At 37.7% G+C, this 21,794-nt stretch overlaps 1 protein-coding gene across 6 annotated transcripts in view; it reads right to left on the bottom strand.

Moving 5' to 3' along the window:
* Positions 1-21,794, bottom strand: part of PPFIA2 (PPFI scaffold protein A2) — a 357,310-nt gene that overhangs the window by 48,246 nt on the left and 287,270 nt on the right. For 5 of the 6 annotated variants that reach the window (XM_075429536.1, XM_075429538.1, XM_075429537.1 and 2 more), the window contains 7 exons: positions 14,286-14,369; positions 13,797-13,928; positions 12,764-12,826; positions 10,413-10,504; positions 6,694-6,829; positions 5,978-6,198; positions 1,745-1,982 (listed from right to left, as the gene is read on the bottom strand). In XM_075429536.1, the coding sequence (XP_075285651.1) occupies positions 1,745-1,982; positions 5,978-6,198; positions 6,694-6,829; positions 10,413-10,504; positions 12,764-12,826; positions 13,797-13,928; positions 14,286-14,369 (966 nt within the window). Of the gene's footprint in view, positions 1-1,744; positions 1,983-5,977; positions 6,199-6,693; positions 6,830-10,412; positions 10,505-12,763; positions 12,827-13,796; positions 13,929-14,285; positions 14,370-14,788; positions 14,876-21,794 lie in introns of all 6 variants that reach the window. The other variant, XM_075429542.1, reaches the window with a different exon arrangement.

Below are 21,794 nucleotides of genomic sequence, written 5' to 3'. Positions count from 1 at the left end.
TTCAGCTACAACTCATACAGACTTATCCATCTGAGCTCTAGCATAGCTAGAGCTGGATGCCAGTGAGGCCATGCCAACCGGAAGTACAGAGGCTATGCTGTCATTTTGTATTTGAAGCTGATGTGCCTACAGACCCAAAGCTACCGTGTCCCAGTCAGGCAAGTGGACAGTACAGATGTCTGCTGGAAGGTCAACTTAACCATTGCCATTCATTTGTAGCCAGATTTCTTAGGATAAACAGTTGGTAAAATGGAGCTAAATTGCATATTCAGGAAGGCGCTGCTTTGGTGACGTGGGTGGCACTGTGGCAGCCTGCACACCCACCTCCTCCACAGTGGTCTGTGTCACCAACATTTTAAGTTCTGCTGTTCAGCAGTGGGAACAGGGGACAGAAAAGAATCAGTTCCACAGTCTGCCACAATTGCCAGCCCTGACCTCCTCTCTGCTGTCTTTAGTTCCCAAGAAGGCAGCAAACACCATCCTACACTGGGAGGGGTAAAGGTGGATACAAGTAGTTGTCAGTTCCCAGGAAAAGGGACTACTCACCCAGATGATGGTAGACAAAAGTCCCTACTCCCAAATGAGTAGAATGAACAGTCAGGCTCCACTGCCAACTGTTCTTAGCAATCTTCTCAGCTAGGAGAGTTAATTTCTGCCTTCTGATTGAGATGAAAGCTCATTTCCCCTCTGCTAAGAGGCTCCACAGGGAACCAGTGCTGCTGCTTCCCAGGAATGGACCACAAGCAAGTATTGGTGACATTCAGATTATCAGAGAGACAGCAAATAAAACATGGGGTTACACACATCCTATTCTCCTCACTGTATGTAGAGATCAGCAGAGTGAGCTGCTTTGATCCTCTCCTAGTGCTTAAAGGGATGAATTCACCCAGGCTCCAAACTGGTTTGTAGCCCACACTGAACACTGTGCCCTGTGTCTGCACGCTTATCAGTATCAGAGTTGTACATCTTCAATATGTCGACACGTACTACCTTCACTTACTTCACTGTTGCATCATCTCTTTTTATCTAGGACCAAAATTAAATTTTTCTGAAATACCTTATCAAATCAAACCAGACATTTCAGAATATCTCTTCAAAGGTACAGTAATGTTAGAAGTGCCTTGCATGATAATTTGATGGCTTGATATCTATTCATGTGTGCTGCTTGCAGCGTTGAAATATATCAGTTAAATGAATTACTAGAAAACAACACACTTATTTCAAGTGCTTGATATACTGTTGTGAAGAATACATACAAAACGCTGCAAGTATAAAAGAGTATATCAAATATAGAAGTATATCCAAGTGATCATATATGTGAAGTAGGAGAAGGTTTTAATGTCTTCTAGACATTTTTTGGAAGTTTAAACTCAGCAATAGTCCCACAGACTACTGTGTAATAACTGTACTACTTCAGATCTTTTCATTAGCAAACATCTTCTACATATAAATTGATTAGATTAATTCCAACAATCAGTTCTGTCTGTTATTAATTCCACTGCCTGTGTGCTGAAGGCCTTTGATCCTCACATCATTGTGTTCCTGGTGAACCATGCAATGCTCAAAACCACAATAACAAAACCCAAACCCACCCAAACATCCATATTCCAGGGAATTTTCCATCCCCTTGTATCATGAAGAGGTGAATAAAGAATTAGAGACATAAGCCATTCATACAGAGAAAAGATGAAGTATTTCATCCTAGAAATATCACACCTAAAATTGGCATCACAAAGTTTCTTACCAGTGTCATAACCCCCATTCTGTCCATCTCCCTGGCTGGACTACGAGGGGTGAGTTTAGGAGTTGAGTGTCCACTGGGAGGAGATGAGCTTGCAAGTGATGATGCCGTCACCGAGCCAGTAATGGATGTTCCTTGGTGGACTCTGGCCAGATTTAAGCCTTCCAGACTCACGCTGGCCACTCTGTTCTCTATCTCTTCAGCACGCAGTTCAGTCGACTCTTTCTCTTCTTGGATTAACCTTATTAAATAAAAGAACGTGGTTGTATTTGTCCCTGCATACCCCAAAAGCAAAACTAAAAATTGTTTCCTTTCAAATGAGATTCAAAAGAAAAAGAAAGCAAACATCAATAGCATACATTAACCCCAAAATAATATTGAAGATGATCTTTTTAATCACCAGAATTATAAATTTTTTTTGTCTTAATTCCTCCATCCTCAAAAACTGTTTGAAGAATCTGCCCAACAACAAGACGTGACATATGACATTTCAAAAGACCGGTTCCTTTGCAAAGAAGACAGCATAGGGGAGGCGGGGTTAACAATCCAATTCACCACAGGAAACTAATTCCACTCTTAAGATGGCTTCGTCTGATTTTCTGTTGCTAAAGCACCAACACAAATGTCTAATGAAATTTGGCCTTTAAGAAGGGAATTCCTAAAATAATCCTTACTAATAAAACAAGAGAACACGTGAACATGCAAAACAATTTGTCTGTTTCATCCCTACACATTGATGAAAAAATGACAGTTGTTTCTAAAACATTGAGGCTTTAAGTGTATTTCATTAAAATAGCTCTCTTGTTAACAACAAACATCAGCTTCTTAAACATATACAGCCTCAATAGGGTGCTTCCACTGGGTTCTTTGGTTTTGGTTTTTAATTGTGATTGCAGCAGAAGCCAGGCTTTTCTGAGTGAAATGAAGCAAGTAGAATAAATGAAACCATAATACATTGAAAACAGAAACCTATAAATTCCTGTGCTGTGATAAATCTTCTTCCTTAACATACATGTCAAAATTTCTACAAAATGTCTACAGTTCTTTCTGAAATAAGGCATGGCAGAAACCCAAAGGCAAATAATGTTTTGAAAGGGAATTGTAACACTCTTTTTCATTTTAGTAATCTAAATTCTGAATCATCTTGTATAATAAATCCAATGCAAATTACATTTTTAATCTCTTTTGATATCTCCAATCATTTGACAAACCCTCTTAGTGTTTGTCAAGAAAAAAAGAAATAAACCATGAAAATGTGAAATGCAGTACAGTTGATAAGACCATCCTTGTCGAATGATTTGTCCTGAAGCGTTTAAAAAAAAAAATACAAAATTAGTTAGCTGGTTCTTTAATAATGATGGTGATGATAATGCAAGCCTATACTTTGGTATAAGCTTAGCAGTAGGGCAAATAAACTAGTCTCAGTGGACCTCCAGTAAAAATGGCTACATACAATGTGAACCCTTGCTTCCTTTTTGAGATAAAACAGTACTTAGGCACCTAAGTCAAGATCCTTCATTAAATAAAACAGTGATCTGATTCAGGATGGCACAAATAATATCCCACTATGTCATCTGCAGGTACAATTTCTTGTGAAAACCTTTTGCTCTATTACATAACTACCTGATAAATTGTCAAAATGTGGGTATTTTTAAAAACAAATACATTTGTTGCATCTACAGCTTCCTGAATTGGTCACAGTGCTGACCTATTTGTAGTAACAGAAAATACAGATAAGGTTCTCTCTTTTAGATACACTGTTTTAAGGAGATTTACCTTCCCAACAACAAAATTGCTCTTTGACTCTCTATCTTGACAGGTGTAATAAGAGATTAGCAGAAAATTGCAAAGTAATCCTATCTGAGTGAAGAAATTCCGGGACTAGCAAAAATGCAAAGCTGTAGATCTATAACAAAAAGTCTCCTCCATGAACAGAAATGTAATTCAAATTCAATATATTCCAATAGAGTTCTCTCTTGAAAGTTACCTTGCTCAGAGAATGACTGAGATTTGTCAAAAGGTAATCTGGTTTTGACTGTATTTCTAACCACAGTCTTTCTGTCTATAGTACTACAGTAAAGTCACTAATACATTTAGTAATCGCCTTCATCTCCTTCTAGAGAAACAGTCACTAATGAGAGGATGTTTTTCATACACCAAGTTATTAAAAGTAACCCTTTCTGAAAAACTAAGAATGCTTTAAGGCTAAAATAACATTTTGCTTATAAAACTCACCTAATTAAAATACGTCATTGGATTCTCCACCACTCCATTAACTTTGCACAGAGTCAACACCTATTTCGAAGCACTAAAACTCAACTTGGAGCATGAGAAATCACATTCTATGCCTCCATAGAAAATCAAAACCATATCTTAGAAAACGTGGCATATATGAGATGTAACATGGGAATAATTATCAAGAGAAAGAAAGAAGAGCACTGAAAAAAAACATTTTTGATAGGGGAATCACAGAACCATTAAGGTTGGGAAAGACCTCTAAGACCATCAAGTCTACTGGCAACCCAACACCAACATGCCTACTGAACCATGACCTGAAATGCCACATCTACATGTTTTTGAAAAGCTTCCAGGGATGGTGACTCCACTAATTCCCTGGGCAGCCTGTCCCAATGTCTGACCACTCTTTCAGTAAAGAAATTTTTCCTAATATCCAATCTAAACTTCCCCTGATGCAACTTGAGGCCATTGCCTCTCATCCTATTGCTAGTTACTTGGGAGAAGAGACCAACACCCGCCTAACCACAATCTCTCCTTTCAGGTAGTCGTAGAGAGCGATATGGTCTCCCCTCAGCCTCCCCTTCTCCAGACTAAACAGACCCAGTTCCTTCAGCTGTTCCTCGTAAAACTTGTTCTCTAGACCACTCACCAGCCTTGTTGACCTTCTCTGGACATGCTCCAGCAACTCAATGTCCTTTTGTAGTGAGGGGCCCAAAACTGAACACAGTACTCGAGGTGCGGCCTCAACAGTGCCAAGTACAGAGGCACGATCACTTCCCTACTTCTGCTGGCCACACTATTCCTGATACCAGCCAGGATGCCATTGGCCTTCTTGGCCACCTGGCCACACTGCTGGCTCATGTTCAGCTGGCTGTCAATGAGCACCCCCAAGGTCCCTTTCCACTGGGCAGCTTTCCAGCCACCCCTCCCCAAGCCTGTAGCCTTGCATGGGGTTGTTGTGATCCAAGTGTAGGACCCGGCATTTGGCCTTGTTGAGCCTCATACAGTTGGCCTCAGCCCATCAGTCCAGCTCCCTCTGCAGGGCCTTCCTACCCTCAAGCAGATCAACACTCCTCCCCAACATGGTGTCATCTGTTAACTTACTGAGGCAGCACTCCATCCCCTCATCCAGATCATTGATAAAGATGTTAAACAAGATGGGGCACAACACTGAGCCCTGGGGAACACCACTCGTAACCGGCTGCCAGCTGGATTTAATTCCATTCACCACCACTCTCTGCGCTCGGCCATTCAGCCAGTTCTTTATCCAGCAAAGAGTACACCCATCCAAGCCATGAGCGGCTAATTTCTCCAGAAGGATGCTGTGGGGAACAGTGTCAAAGATCTTACTAAAGTCCAGGTAGATGACATCCACAGCCTTCCCCTCATCCACTAGGCAGGTCACCTGGTCATAGAAGATCAGGTTGGTCAAGCAGGACCTGCCTTTTATGAACCCATGCTGACTGGGCCTGAACGCCTGATTGTCCTTCATGTGTCTGGTGAGCGCACCCAGGATGAGTCCCCGAGGTCAGGCTGACAGGCCTGTAGCTCCCCAGATCCTCCTTCCGGGCCTTCTTATAGATGGGTGTCACACTGGCGATCCTCCAGTTGTTTGGGACCTCCCCTGTTAGCCCGGACTGCTGATAGTGGCTTGGGCAGCAGGAGGTCATTAGTGAGTAAGAGAAGTCATGCAGAACAGTGAAAAAGACCTTGAAAAGAGGACCATGAATCTGTCAAATTTGTCCTGTGTTAGCCTTTTCTAATGTATTTCTCTTGAATTGGCCAGTGGTTCTTCACTTGGAACATTTTTTGAAAGAAATTTCTATGGTTAGGAAATGAAGATGCCATTGCTATCTTCACACAATCCATACTCTCATATGAAAAGGGGACACATTATCAGTTGTTTAAACATACAAGTGAACAGTACCTCAACTCATGCACTAAAGAAAGCTGAAAGCTGTAATCATCAGTGCATCACAGCTCTTTCAGGCTACATACCTGATTTCTTTATTGATTGCATCTAGCTGCTCCTGAAGCATCATGGCCAGAGTCTGGGCATCGGAATGGCCACTTGGTGACAGGAGGTCCATGGAGCTGAAAAGTGTTTCTCTATCATCATCATCGATGTCAGACATTTCAGTGTCACTTTCAAACGGATGGCTGCTCAAAACGCCAATCTGTTGAGTCCTGTTCCACTCGTGATCTCCAAGGGATTTTACCTGAGCAGGAATTAGTACATAAATGGCTTATTCTATGGGAAATGACTGCACAGCTGAACTTCTATAAAATGGGAAAGGAAAGCAACTCACATTTAAGAATACTTATTCAACATTTAATTCACCGTTTATACTTACAAGTATTACAGCAGATCGTGTAAAGTATTTTCACATAATTTCTAATGTCGTGTAAAATTAGCTATCAGGAAAATTTGCAAAAAAAATATACCCGGAAAAGACAGACAGTCAAGTATGCTTGAACTTTGATGTCTGAACTTCATCCTTTTCTGCCTTCATTTTAGTATAACAGTACTCCTGTCTGAGTATGTATAGAAAATACCATGCTATTTGGGATTTTCGTTTAATTTTTTTTGTGTGTGTGTCGCTGCTTTTTTTGTTGTTGTTGGGTGTTTTCCTGGAAATACACAAACTGTAAGCTTAAGAGCATGAAATAAATTCTCTTATCAGGTAATATATGAGAAGAAATTGGGGATTAACCTTTGGTTCATCTCTGCGTATGCCCATCCGGCCTCTTCTAGGTCGCCTTATCACTTTAGTTGACCGATAGTCAGATTGGCTATCAACCAGTGAGCCCACAGAGTACCTCAGCTCTGCTGATGTGTCAAGGTGAGGCCTATAAACAGAGCCACAGAAGTAGAGTGAGAGTAATAGCAGTAACAGCAACAACTCAATGATCTTCAGTCTAGAAACACAGATACACTTTTTTAAACAAACAAATTATTATGTATCAGAATAAATGACAAAAAAACATGGCACAAAACATAATTTAAAAGTGAAAACTTGAAATCATATTATGAGAAAATTAAGGAAGAAAACAAATTAATAAAACCTTTGATTTTTCAGAATGAAGGACTTGGACTCCTTGTCCAAAACTACAGCATGAAAAAACTAGCAGATTTCAGAACAAGATAATTAACAGAACTGGGTGCTGAATGTACTATCCTGTATGTTTTTTTTCTTCCATTACTTTCCCGAATAAATATGCCTGAGGTTACTGTAAGCATGTTACCACGTTTACGAATGAGGATATCTATAACACTGTCCCACTGTAAGTCTGTGCTCCGCATTATGAAAATATTAGTGAACTGCCTTGCGACATTTAACATCTGTTATGAAAGATTCATGTTTATTTGATGATGCTCCTGAGAATTTTAACCCCCGCTTTTTCCTGTAGTCCTGGTAAGCCTTGGGACATTGTGGAGAGGCATATACATGACGGCTTCAGCATATCTTTTCTTGGCTGCACATGGTGTTCCCTGGCCTTTCTGTCCTTGGTCAAACAGCAGCAGTAAAAGTTCCTTGCACGGTGCAACAGAAGCATCCTGCCCACGCGCTGTGCAGCAGAGTCAGAAGAGCAAAGGCTCCACGCACCATCTGAGCATTCGGCCACAGCAGTGGAGACCTGAACAATTTCTATTTCTTAACACATAAGGAAACTCCACATAAAAATATATAAATAAGATGATTATAGTAAAAAAATGAAATGTAAAAAATACCATACTAATAAGACAACTAAATATGTATTTCTTTATAGCGATGCCTAAAACTGTTTGACATTCCACTATGTCTAAGAGCATACAATGAGAGTTTAATGTAGTACATACTTACTTTTTTTTTTTTTTTTAAACTTGGGAAAAATGCTTACAATCACCAACAGACAACTCATAGGGTTCACAGCAATGTTAATCTTGAGTTATTGGAAACAGAACAGGAATAAGTTTCATTCTTAAATGCCTCTCTGCAAAGAATGCTGTTCAAGAAAATGATGGCTTTAATCCTAGACGTAAAAAGGTAAGTAAGAGAATGTCTGCTTTCCAAATTGAAGGAAATAATTCAGAAAACCATGTATATTTATGTTGAAAACTGCAGGCTATAAGCGTGACTGTTTTTCTGAGCTCTAGTTCACGTGTCTTTTTCTAAACATAGAGATTCAGTTTTCCTTGAGAAGAACTTAATTTGAATTAAAACATACACATACTTGGAAGACTGAAGCATTGGTCTAAAATTTCAAGTATCACTTTAATAAAGTAAAAGAGAAATATATTGTAACTGATGCCTGTATATTGATAAATAGGAAATATGAAAACATCATAATAAACACAAAAGCCTCTACTATTACAAGTTACTTTGACAGAGTGGTATGAAGAAATATAAGAAATATAAGTACTGTGACATAAATAATAATTGAAGTATTTCAAGCACTAATACAGTTAGTTTTATAAAAAAAAAATACTGTAAGAAAATAAATTAAAAAAAAAGAGGTACCAGAATTCCTGAAATGTATGTGCCACAGTAATCATATCACATACATAAAAATGTCACAGATACTGAATAATGCTTTAGAATTTCTGTTTTGGGTAGAGCATACATCAGAGCTCCTACTGCTGTCATAAATGTCCTTTTCTGAACAACCGCCAGTTTATCTTCTCTTACACTTCCCATCATTCTTTGCAGGAACTTCCATAATATTAGAAAAAATATGATTCTTACCTTTTAAAAAATTCTCTAAAATGCACTGTTTTCATTATACCAATAAGAAAACTTGACAACAGTTGGCCTACAAATGTCCTAAGGCCTTCATCTACAGCAGCAGACAATAATCTCTGGGGGTTTTATGTGTTTAATTTGTATGTATCTCATCTGTTATATAGTAAACCATTTAGGGCAGTGACTGTTCTTTATTTTCTGTGTTTGTACCATATTTGCTGTAACAGAACTTTGAGAATTGATAATACATGGTACTTGTGCAGCAAGTTGGCAGGAAAAAAGAAACAGCCCAGGTTCCAGTCTCTGGCAGCAAATACCTATCTGCTGACCAGCTTCAATATTCTTCTGCTGCAAGAACTCCTGCAAATACAGAACTGATTATGTGCTTAGAACAGTAAGTATTTAATGCTGATACCTCCCTGTTCCTGAGAGGGCTGGTAGCTTTGCACAGTAAGGTCATGGAAGGGCAAGTACACTGTTTTGGGGGAACCTGCTGAATTCCTAAGACATTTAGACAGTTTAGCAAGTTCAAACAGCTCTTTGACAAGGGCTAATCAGACTCCTATTTACAGAGCACAAGATAATGACACTCATTTACCCAGCAAGAAAGGCTGCTGTTCACCAAGGATGGCTGCTCCAAAAACATCTCTGCTGTTTGTTGCAGCAGTTCAATAGTCTGCGTTCTCGCAAGCACTCTCAAAAAGTGTTATGTGTGCCTGTAATCACACTCCCAAAGGAACAAAAATTTGAACAGTTACAAGCGTCACATTCTGAATTTCAGTGATTTGGAATTTAGGTGATTTACACTTCTCCATGTACAGAAAATATTATTCCAAGAGATAATATAGCGTCAAGGGCGAAACCATGTCCAGGTACTGAGCAAGATGTCTGAGGAAACAATGGGCAGATGATACCTGATGCAAGCAAAAAGAACATCTAACAAGAATAACTTCAGAGGTTTACAGTGCTCTGAATTTAGTCTTGGTCCTTGAGCTTTGGCTGGCAGGTTTTAAAACTTAACACATTGCTTGTAGTGAAAACAGGACATAGCACACAATTACCAATAAAGTAACAATTCTATTTTGAAGGATACTTTTAGGCAAGTACTTATAAATTCATTCCAGCTTTTAGTAGCTATTTCTACGGTATCTGTCTCACTATTGTTCCCATATTGCTTTTCTCCAAAAAAAAGGCACAATGTTTAATGTCCTGTTAGGATATTGTCAGATCTTTCTGAATACTGCCTTCATCTTTAGCTGAAGATCTGTGGTCTTATCTCACACACTCAGCAAAGCTGACTTATTTCTTGGCAATAAAAAAATAATTATTAGATGCAATTTATAGAATAAATAAGTATGATGATAAATATGCCAATTAATTTCAGCTTTAAAGACCATGGTTTCAACTTTATTATTAAGCTCTCCTGGGAAAAAAAAAAAGGCTATTTGGACATACTTTTGAAACATTCCATAATTTAAAAGACTTCCCTTAATCTCAGTAGTATTTCAGTATATACTTATTGCAATAAGTCCCAATATACCTATGAAAAAAAGTGAAAAGCAACAGTAATAATCATTACACAGATTTTAGATTTTTAAAGAAATACATGATATTTTTGTGCATGGTCTGAACACATCTCTATTGTAAAGGCTTGACACTTACATTCTATTTCAACTCAAAGTGAGGAAACTTTTTTCATTAAATATTACCTTGATAATGTGGGTTCGATTAAAGAACCAGCCCTCAATTTCATTTGATCCAGTTCAGATCTCAGTTTCTCAATTTCTTCGGCAAGTCTTTCCTGGAAATGAGAATAGTAAGATATACTCATTGTGATACAAAATAATTTACTTTATGAGATATTGCTCTAGTAAAGCTAAACAAGATAAACCAAATGTAGCACTGACTATAATAAGAAAAAGCAGTGAACTCATTCAAGTCTCATTACTGCTAAGAAGACACACATGAAGGGGAAGTTGTATAGCACTCCTTATTGTTACTCCAGGAGCTGGAAGTGATGGCAGGACAGGTTTGTACTTGAAACTCATTTTTTTTTCTTCTTATACAGCTAGGGTCAGGCAAAGAACCAGGACTGATTTTTTGCACTAACAGCACTCTTCGTGCCAGGCATAGTTCAGCATGCGATTTGCCCTTTAGAGACAGTGATTGTGTCCTAGACTTTTTATTTATGGATAGCTACATACACTTAGGGACAACCACATTTTAGGTGATTTACTGAACTACCGCTTTACAGCTCGCTCTTGGCAGTTGATGAAATTCCAGTATGAGGTGCTACAGGTAAAAAAAAATTACAGAATATCAGAAAAAATAGATTTTTGGAACTAGCTGTGAAAAAGACTATTGATGTCAAGCACTAGGAAAAAAAGCATTGTTCCCAAATTCTACAAGTAACTACAGTCTATTAATACAATAAAAAGAAATAAAAGAATTTTAAAATCAATCATAAGACAACATGGGATGAAGAAGTAATGCTGGTGTTCCTAGAGTTTGAAAAGTTCAGTATTCCAAAATGCCAGGAAGGAAAGAGATCTGTGCTTAATTACAATCAGATTCAGTAATTCTTATTATCCTATTTTTACACTCTTTCTTGGTTGAATAGAAGAGATGACTTCGTGGTTACTCTACTTGTACCATTGGCTAGTTATTTAGAGAATATTAATATCTGGTGTTATGTCCATGCATCTTAAACTGCTTCACCAGTTTCTTCATAGAAGTGGAACAAATAAACACTTCAAAGTGGGAACTTAGAAGCTCTGGATTCAGACATATGTGGTTGCATGTGAAGAGAACTCATCTCCATCAATTGCACAGAGTGGTAGTGGAGGTGTTTTATTTATTTCACTTTCCATCCTTACACAAGAATCAATCAATAAATAAATAAATATGTTGCTGCAAAAATACTCTCAATACAAATGTAGATCTTTATACGAGATTTTTCATCTTTGTCAAGAGTTAATATGAAAAGTCAAGCCAGAAAACTGAAAAGAATTAGCCACTGTATTCACTTCCACTCTAACACTATTAAAACAATAAAGTTATGTTGAAGATAATTTAGGCAAAATATCTTATTTACACAGACAAAATTGGTATCCATAATTCAGGTTTCGATTCTCTGGTAGAAAAATGATAGAAACTTTTGTTTCAATTTATACAGCTTTAGAAATGTCCTTTTGTCAGCTAACTTGATGGTGAAGTATGATCCTAATTTTATGATAACTGAATCACCTTATAAGTGCAGTAGTAAAGCAGGGAAATTTTATTTATTTAAACTGCACTACAAGCTCCTTTTGGGGACTTTAACCTCTCTGCCTTTCTACAAGGTTATCTGAATGCAGATGAAAAAAATTTATTTGAACAGATACTTCTTTTGTTATTTTTCTCAGAGTTCTTGGTTGTGGACGGAGTTATATTTTTCAGATTCTGTACAATCTCTCTTAAATGTATTTGATACATTAAACACTTCTGTGACTCTGAGGGCAGATACGTTTGTGTGTCCTACCGTGCTCAAGGCAAGCATAACTCCAAACCAAAATCTTAACATTTTGGACTGGAATAAATATTTACAATTAATTTGACTGATTCACTAAACTGTATTAGGGGCTAATTTGCAATGAACTAGGAAAGGCCACTTTCAGCTATATTTAGCGTAATGCCACTGCACCTGTTATAAATAATTGCATCAAATCAAGTAATTACATTCTTCACTATGAAAGTGTAACCGGTTATGTGTACATCTCTGTTAAACAAGAGTTTTTCAGAATTCAAACTGATAGAACAAAAATTCCATAGCCAGTGAAATAAATATGAATTTTAGTATTGCCTTCCTGAGGCTACGATCTCAACCATAAACTTAGCTCAGAACAGTTGTTAGAGACCCTCAAAGGTTAGTTAAGACATCTGGGTGATTAAAGGAATTATCACTGATGCTAGGAAGATTTTACATACTTGTTGTGTAATTAATATACTATATACCTATTTCCAAATAATAAATAGATAACTTTTGATAAAAAACAGGTAACACTGCAGTATTTTATAGTACCTTGTCATGTAAAGACTCTTCCAGATTTTTCCTGAAACTTTCAGATTCTTGAATCAAAACATTCTAGGAATTAGAAGAAAAAATAAAATACAGATAAACCAGAAAGAAATTAGAGAAATGTTAAACATTCAACTATCACCACATATGTGCAGCTTCCATGTACAAGTTGGTAAAGTTCATACTCACTGGACTTTAGAATTAAAATCCCTTAATGCCTCTGTCTGAGTAATTACTAAATTTAAAACACTGGAAATAATCCAAACATGTAGGACCACATTCTATGAGGAACAGCAAAGACTTTGTATTTTCCTTGGACTGAGCAGCTGTCACACTCTTGGACAACTATTTCTCTCAGGTTGTTCTTTAGGAAGGCCTATTTCTTGCTTTGTACAACATTTTGTTTCAGTGATATAAACCAGAAGTACATTCTCTGAGAGGTTCTGAAATATCCTTCTGAAAGACACTGAAAGATTCCGCTCACATCAAACTGAAAGTGATTAAGTAGAAGAGGAAGGGAATAACGAAGGTGTATATAAAGATCATTGAATATGAACTTTGCAGGCCCATTGTCTCTCACATCACGGAAAACCTGTAAATAACATTCCCTCTCCAAGGGTAGATGTTCCTTCTGTGGTGACAGCATTTTACTCTTCCTAGAGGAAGAGAGGTGAAATCAGCAGGCTAAAATACAGCAATGACAGCACATCTGCAACGCGGCCATTCCTCAGTTCTCATCCACTTTCTTTCACTGCCTCGTGCCGTGTCGTGCACTGGTCATTTACAAGCTCCTCATCAGTCTCCCCGCCAATAAAACAGGGACTTATAATATTCAGCATCTGCAGTTCACAGTAGCCCTGGAAAGATTCCTGAGCACAGTCTTGAATTAAGAGTTAAATGTATAAGTTAGACCATATTTGTGGTAATATTTGGTAATACAAAACCAGTACGATGCTTCCATCCCAATAAAAGTAGAACAGGTTTCATACAGAAGAATCTTTATCAAGCTAAACTTTATACTGCTCTCTGCGTGTACCTTTTCTTCAAGTGCTGCCATTCTCTCTTTTAAGTGTAGCTGCAGACGCTCATTGGATTCTGTCAGAAGTCTGTCTACGGTATCCGATAATCTTTTGTTGTGCTCCTCATTCATTTTTTCTCTTTGTCTTGCCTTTAATGCAGAATAGAAAAGACACATTGGTAGGGTCCAAAATTAACCAGTACAGACTTGTATCATTAAAAAATGATAAAAAAGATTATGGTAACTGTAGTCATTTAAAGACTTTCCACAGGAAACATAATTATAGTTATTTATTAATGCACATTCATTTTCGTATCAGCAGAATACTTTGAAAGCTGCAACTAAATGTAAACGAGTATACTAAGATGGTTAAGTACAGTAATGCTGCCATCAGTGCTATAAATAAACCATTTACCAGTAGATTTGTGTGCTGGAGTGCATAATGTAGCACCATATTGACAAATTAAAAGAAGAAAAGTGCACAGAAGCTGTCTGCAATACACTTACTCTTTGAAGTTCCTGATTCTTCTCTTCCAGTTGAGCTTCTAAGTGTCTCATACGTTCCTCAATGTTTCCATGTCTTTCTTCTGCCTGTAAAAAAACCAGAAAGACTCTTTCTGTAATTTAACTGGCTTAGTAAGTTTTTATCTCAGTAAAGTTTAAACAAAACATAAAGCAAGCTACTACTAACTGCAAACTTAGTTTTCTGAAAAGAAACTTTATTTAAACAGGCAGCTGAACAGCATTGCTTGAAATGTGTCAGCTACAAAGGCCTGTTACATCCAAGCATCAGCAAAACATTGGAGTTATTTATGAGCAATGAAATCAGCCAAATGTAACATGCAGACTGTGCATGGTTTGAACACAAACCTGCCATCGTAAAATTGAAAGCTCCTGAAGCACTGAACTGCACGATGGTTGATTATCAATAAAAAAAAAAAGTTAAAAAAAATGAAAACATATCAGATGGATTCTATTTAGCAATAGAAAGTAAAGTCCAGTAGGACTACCTTCCTACGTATGGAGATCATTTCTTGTAGTTTAGCTTCCATAACATATTGATAATCATCAGATGAGGTAGAAGAGGTTGGATCAGACTAACAAGTCAAGGAAAAGGAGAGGGACAAAATTGAAAAATCAGAACTAAAGACACTGACACTGAACAGAACACAGCACAGAATGCTTAAAAGAAAAGTGTGACTGAAAATTTAATACTTTTAACTGACAGATTTTTATGTGGAATAAACTACACCGATATTTGGTGAATATGATGCAGTTGATGTGGAGAAACTGAAAATAATGGAATGCTAAAAAAGCTATCAACCTACACATGGAGGTTCAAGGTTAGTGATGGCTGGCTGATGGCATATTACTACAGAGTGGATTCAAAGCAATACTGTCTAATCTAATGGTTTTCTTTGGAATTATGGCAAACTGAACACCAGAGCAGGACTCTGCGAGGCCAATGTCAGAAAGTCATTTATAATTCTTCTATCATTTTCTAGGAATGAAAACAATGCATAAATACTAAATTAATGGATTGGTCAGTTACAGAACTGTGCAACGTTATGGTACATTCCCTAATTTCTAGAAAATAGCATGTCAAAAGAGACAAGGCTCAAGCTTCAGTATTCCATTTTAGAATACACTACATAAGCCCTTTCATCCAAATAAACAATATAGTTTTGATCCCTTTGAAAGGATCCACCCTGGTGGATCTCTTTGGAAGATCAAGGTCACCAGATAAAAGAACCACCTATAAATAAAAATTCATTAATAGGAATGAAAAGTCATCACTGAGTGTAGAAATGGTTATCCATCCAAAGATTCATTACTACTTCTGACAGAAGTTGACCTTAATTAGGTCATTTGTTGCAAAACATGAATATTCATGCTATTGTCATATCAAACAAGTCTAAGTTATCATTCAAAATGAAAAAAATCCCTTAAAGAAAGAGAAATGCTATATTGGATTTGTTGCTATGGAAACAGGAACGTGCATAAGGCATATAGACAGTGCTACTGATGACTGAGTTGTGAGCTTGCGCTTCTCTAATGCTATTTCACTCTGCCAGATCTACCCTCTCTCACAAAGAGATCCTGAACTGCATTTTCAGATGAGCAAACTTTAATATGTACAAGAAATACTAACTTCAATACCATATTTTTTTAGTAAGACTGTTTTTCATACTGTTGTCTACTAATGATTTATCAGAATAACTAGGGATACCAAAGTAATTCCAGATGTACATCGTAACTTAAAATTACCTAAAACTTAGTAGTATTATGTATCAGGACCAAGAGATCAGACAGAAAACAAGCCTGTGATCTAGAGATTTATAAATATAAAATGCAGCTTTTGATATGAAGACATTCCTATGACAAAATTCTACTTTGCATAATCAGAAGATTAATGCTTAACTTTGAAGATGACTACTATTTTCAGAGTAAGTATATCCACAAATCTCAGATTCTTGCAAAATTTAAGAAGTCAGTATACTCTGTAACTAAGCTTATTAAATAAAGCGCACTTATTGTTTCTGATCATGAAGCAGTAGTCTTGCGATGTATTTGAACTTCTTCATTATCTGAAACTATTTTGTCTATTTATCACACCTTGGACCAGTGAGAATTCCTTTATGATTATCTTATATTTTAATTTTACATAATAGTTTGTTTCAGCACACAATTGCGAATACACTGCTTCCTCTCCCAGTTGGATAAATAGAAAGACAGGACTGGAAAATGTTCAGTCCCTGTGATTGCAGAAAACCAGACCATGGTATCCCTTTCATGAAGTGACCAAGCTTTATGCTCCTCTACAGAAGATAGACTTCTCTCCTTTTTGAGTCTTGGCAGCGCTCTTGGTCCAAGGCCTTCCCTTCATGTGTCTCCAAGGGTCAGGAGAAGATTTAAAATCATCAAAGCTCTGAGCTGATTATTGAGAAGGCTTAAGAAATTCTACCTCTTTGAAACCATTTTAATTGAGGGAAATATAGAACACATTGGGGGTATCATCATACAAAATTAAACTACTTAAAAGCTTCATTAGCTGACTGCAAACTTTAAAAGCAAATTACTAAATCTTAACTGCTTCTATACACTTAGTTGCAGGTTAATGCAAAAATAAGAAGATCACCAAACTAATACTTCTGGGTTCAAAGAGGATGTCATTTGAGTCTTTTGATACCTGCTGCTGTTTGTCATAACCTGTCCCTGAGACGCTGGTCTAGCTAGCTATATCATTCACATTTATTTTTCATACTAAAAATAGATTTTTCAGTCCAAACGGTGCCATTTCTTAGCAGGAAACAGTCCTTTCAATGCAGAAAATAATTGTGGTATTAGGCCTAGCTATTATTTGGAAGAGGAGGAGGAATAAAATTATTGTCAGAATTATATGTTATCTAAATTCTTATGCACAAAGCATTCTTGAAAGAACATGATGTTCTCATAACTCTGCTATTTTATGACCTCCTACTGCTTTAATAATTTACTAAGCTAGATGTTTAAGATTTATATAAATCTTTTTGCGTGATAGTTCTCAGTTATTCCACTAAGATTATTAAAATGTTGATAGTTACATACTTGTTAAAAAACCTTCCTGAATACTACAGGTTTAAGATTTATGTAAGTCTTTTTGCATGATAGTTTTTAGTTATTCTACTAAGAATATTAAAATGTTGATAGTTACGTACTTGTTAAAAACCCTTCCTGAATGTCGCTCAGAGTACCTGTACTTCATTTTCCAGCACAAAAGAAAACAGGGCTGATCTCCAAACTCATCTCCCTTTACTTCTTTTTGGTAGGATAAAGAGACTTTAAACTTAATTAAAATTCAATATGCCTTAGAATAAAAACAAATATCATTATTCTAAACACTTAAAATGTATTTGAATATTTTATGTTTCCTTTATCTATTTGCATTTCATGAATTTGTTCCTAAAGTGTTATTCTGTATTACTCTAAAAGAACCAATTATTTTATAACTGAGACATTAAACAATTAGGCTCAACTGCTTGTCTGGCGGAGAACAAGCACAGGTGCTCAGCCTTTTTACCCACGCTGGGCTCTAATGCTATTTAGGGATTTTATCCACTGGTTCTTATGTGCCAAAAGCACGAGCAGCCACTGCAGCAGGGATATGAATCAAAAGGGTTAGGGAGACAAAAACACACACATATATTCCCTTTTTCTATCACTTGCAAAAACCTACCTGTAGACAAAGAGCTGCAGTAGGAAGAGCAGCTCCTCCACCTCCTCGTGGGCCTAGCTGGAACACAGTCCCAAAATGAGGGTTTCGGCACCTCTCATTGCTCCTTACGATGAGAAAGGCCCCAAAGCTGGGTCTCAGAGAGACCCTTCTGGACACAAGGACCTAGCAATTCAGCTATTCCCTAAGGGATTTGCAAATGCCTCCTGTATAGACTTCCCCAGGCCATATTGTTAGGATGGACACGCCTGTGATGACTACACTTTTTTGTTGTCCACATGTGTTAGCCCCAGACATTCCCACTGGAATAGGCTGTTTGGGAGGCTGGAAGCCTACCACAAAAATATTGAATGTCTCTGTCTCTGCCTTGCGGTTTGAGGCAGAGACACCAGTGTTAGTCGTGTTCCTGTAGAAGAATTTCAGATACACATGAGACAGAAGGGACAACTGTGGGCTCCGAGGTTCTCAAACAGCAGTTGGATTTCTTCCGACTTGCTTTTCTAAGAGTTAATTAAGTTAAAAACTTTCTAAAGTGGAACTTGCATGACTACTTGCTCGGCAGACCTTAGCCTACATTATTCTTTATAATATTTGACTTGCATGCCTGTTCACTAGTACTCTGTACAGGAGGATTAGTAAGACACATGCTGTGGTATTCAGCAACTAGCATTTAAAGCATTTAGCCAGCACATTCAGTTATAAATAGGTTCCTGAAACTGTGTATCTTAGACTGGATTAAAAATACATGGACAAAAACTAACAATGTCTGACCCCTACGAGATACCAGCGTGAGTCTTAATGCTCATTTTGCACTCTATATGCTATGAAACAGTAAAGAAATAGCCAGAATAAGCCAGCAATAGACAGGAAAATTTTGCTTTGAGGGAATACCAAGCAGCTTGTATTATTGCCCTCTAACCCCGTTAAAACTCTGCTGCTGCTCCTACTGCTAATGCGCCCACAAGAAAAATGTTGCTTTCACATCATCTGTTGCTGTTGGCACTGCACATTTTCTAGGTCTTTGCATCTTAGTTGAAAAAAAAAGATCCAACTTCAGAGGCAGAAAGCACCTGTACAGTACAGGTGCTATCATTTTTCTTCCTCATGCTGAGCTGCAGGAATAAATCTAAACTTTTCTAATGGTGTAAGCCAATTTCCACAGTTTTGAGACCTTGACTTTTCAACATCTGCTGTCTCCAGATTATCTACTGGCTTCTTATGGCACACGTTTCTTTGGCTATACTTTGAATGAGTTATTCAAGAAGAAAGAATGCATTATTGAATTGAGCTATGCAATTCAAGGTGAAAATAGGTGGTCATGGTGACTGAGTTACAACAGCTCACAAAGTTATCAGCTACTTGTTCACATGCTCATTTCTAACCCGTTACAAATGTGACAAAATGTCTTGGCTTAAGCCACCCCTTTTTCTGAAACCAACCTTTCAGTCACTACATAACCACACATTCTTACCCCTCCTTCATTCCCCAAGTACCTTCTACACCTCATGGGTTTAAGTAAGCAACTCTTTACATTTAGCTCTGTCAAACTTGGTTCTTTCAATTCTTCCTTCTATCAGGACAAAATCTTCTGTGGAAAGGGAAGCACAAGAAGAGGGATGGTTTGAGAAGACAGTAATGTGTTGTAAACGTGGAGTTTTCTCAGACTTCCATCTCCATAGAAGATTTTATCTTCCCCTCCCCGAAGATTTATGAACTTTCTTTTCCACCTAACACATCATCTTCTCTCTCTCCCTTGTTCTCAGAGAGGTTTCTTTCTTAACTACATCCACTTCTCACAGAACTTCTTTCCCCTCTTTGCATCATTTCCATTGCAGACCACCTCCTTTCACTTTCTTGCAACTTCCTCCCTACTTAATGCAAACCAGATCCCACATAGCCACAAAGCAAGCATTGTGTCCCACTTTCCTCCAACTTTCAGGTCATTTTTTATCACCTTTAAAATAATCTGAACATGTTACTGTGTTAAATGTGGTTTATTATGATTACAGCTTCCTCTTCTCCATGTCAGTGCTTCTCTAATGCAGCTAAAATGCACCGTTGGTAGCTCTGGTGACCTGCATACAGGCATGATGGAGTAAAATGCTGACTGCTGTCTTGTGATCAGAGAAGTGACATGGTACCTCTGTTGCACAAGCACCCGAGGGGGAGAGTGACTACTAGTGGGAGTGTGTGAATGGAAGTAGGTGGATGCTGGTTGTCTCCACTAGACCCCTCCTTGAATACATGCAAGGAGAAACCGTGTTTGACAGACTAACCATCTGAAGATTCTAGATGCTTCAATGTCTGTCTCTTCTGAGGAAAACAAACACCTTGCAGGATAAAGAAAGGTTTAGTTAATATTGGAGGGAGTTTCTTTCTGCTACCAACTGCCTCTCCAGGGCAGGCAAACAGACCAATACTGTAAGAGTGAGTACAAGGTGGCTCAATGAGTCATGGCAATCTAAATCTTGGGATACATGCCCAGAGCTGTGCTACTTGTCATGACCAGACAGATACCAGTGTGACGGCCAGGCAGGACAGCACAGTACATGGGATCATGCTGTTCCAGGTTAGTCTGCCACTGGCTGACTAACCCTCCAGTTGCTCACCCAGTGGGCAGAACACAGTGAATACAAAGCCAAAGAAAAGTTCAAGCGATTCAGGTAAATTCATGGGTACTTATCTGAGTTCACTGTATAGTCCAAACTTTTGGAAGTTCACTCCTTATGAACTAGTTTGGGCATAGAAAAGTAGCAACAGACATTCACTAGTCCATATATAAAAATGAAAAACAACTCATTTTAGAAACTGACACCATAGAAGGATCTCATTCTACATCCTTCTTTTGCAGAATCCCAACACAGATTTATTATGAGGAAGAGTATAGTAAATTGAATGCAGAGCTGTAACATGCATATTTGAAAGTTGGGGAAGGTGTATCACATCCAGATCCAGAACACGTTTGTTCTGGTTTATCTCCACACGTAGATAACTGGTCTTATATTTTACCCACAGTGAAGTAGCCATCATTTCCAGTTTTTCCATACTTCTTTCCTTTAAAAAACACGTAAAATATTTGGCTTAACTCACCTCTTTCACGTGACTGTAACCCCATTAATCTCAGAGAAACTAGTTTCATTGAGGTAGTACAAAAGAAGCATGAATCATTTTTATTTGCAGTGCAGAAAGACTAGCTGATTCAGGGGGCTCATCTTTTACTTAGTATACATGGACATTGCAGTGACCATAGCTCAGGTAGGCAGACTTAAGGTAGTCTGAAGCCAGCTAATTTGAGCCCTACTGACAATGTGTATGCTGGCACAAAGCTTACCAAAGGAAAAGATAATTAAGCATTATTGAGCCCCTTAAGTAGGTCTTGCAGCTTTCACTGAATAGCTAGCGTGGTAACAGTATACCAGCTAGCTAATTTAAAACTACCTAAGTAAGCTGCAGTGACTGCAAAGTCATCCTTGGTTCTGAGCTACATTTGTGATCTGTGAGAAGTAATGGACTTCAAACTTCAGAGCGTCAAACCAGCACTTTAATGAGCTCCACAGTTTGCAAAGACGTTGTATACAAGATATATAAAACATAGGCTTACTTAGCCTATTGGCCAAATTCTGACATTCTTCTTCATGTTGTGTATTCCAAAAAGACATAATTTTAAATAAAATTAATTTCTTCAGTCTTTCATGTAATCACAGAGAAATGAACAGAACTGGCATTACAATCTAATATACTTCTTAAGAGCTTCTGGCTTGGCAAAAACTTTGATAAGGTACATCAAAGTGAAATGGGGTGGA

Source organism: Opisthocomus hoazin, chromosome 8, assembly GCF_030867145.1.
Source record: "Opisthocomus hoazin isolate bOpiHoa1 chromosome 8, bOpiHoa1.hap1, whole genome shotgun sequence".
Taxonomy (NCBI): Eukaryota; Metazoa; Chordata; class Aves; order Opisthocomiformes; family Opisthocomidae; genus Opisthocomus; species Opisthocomus hoazin.
This window is presented reverse-complemented; position numbering and strand designations above follow the sequence as displayed.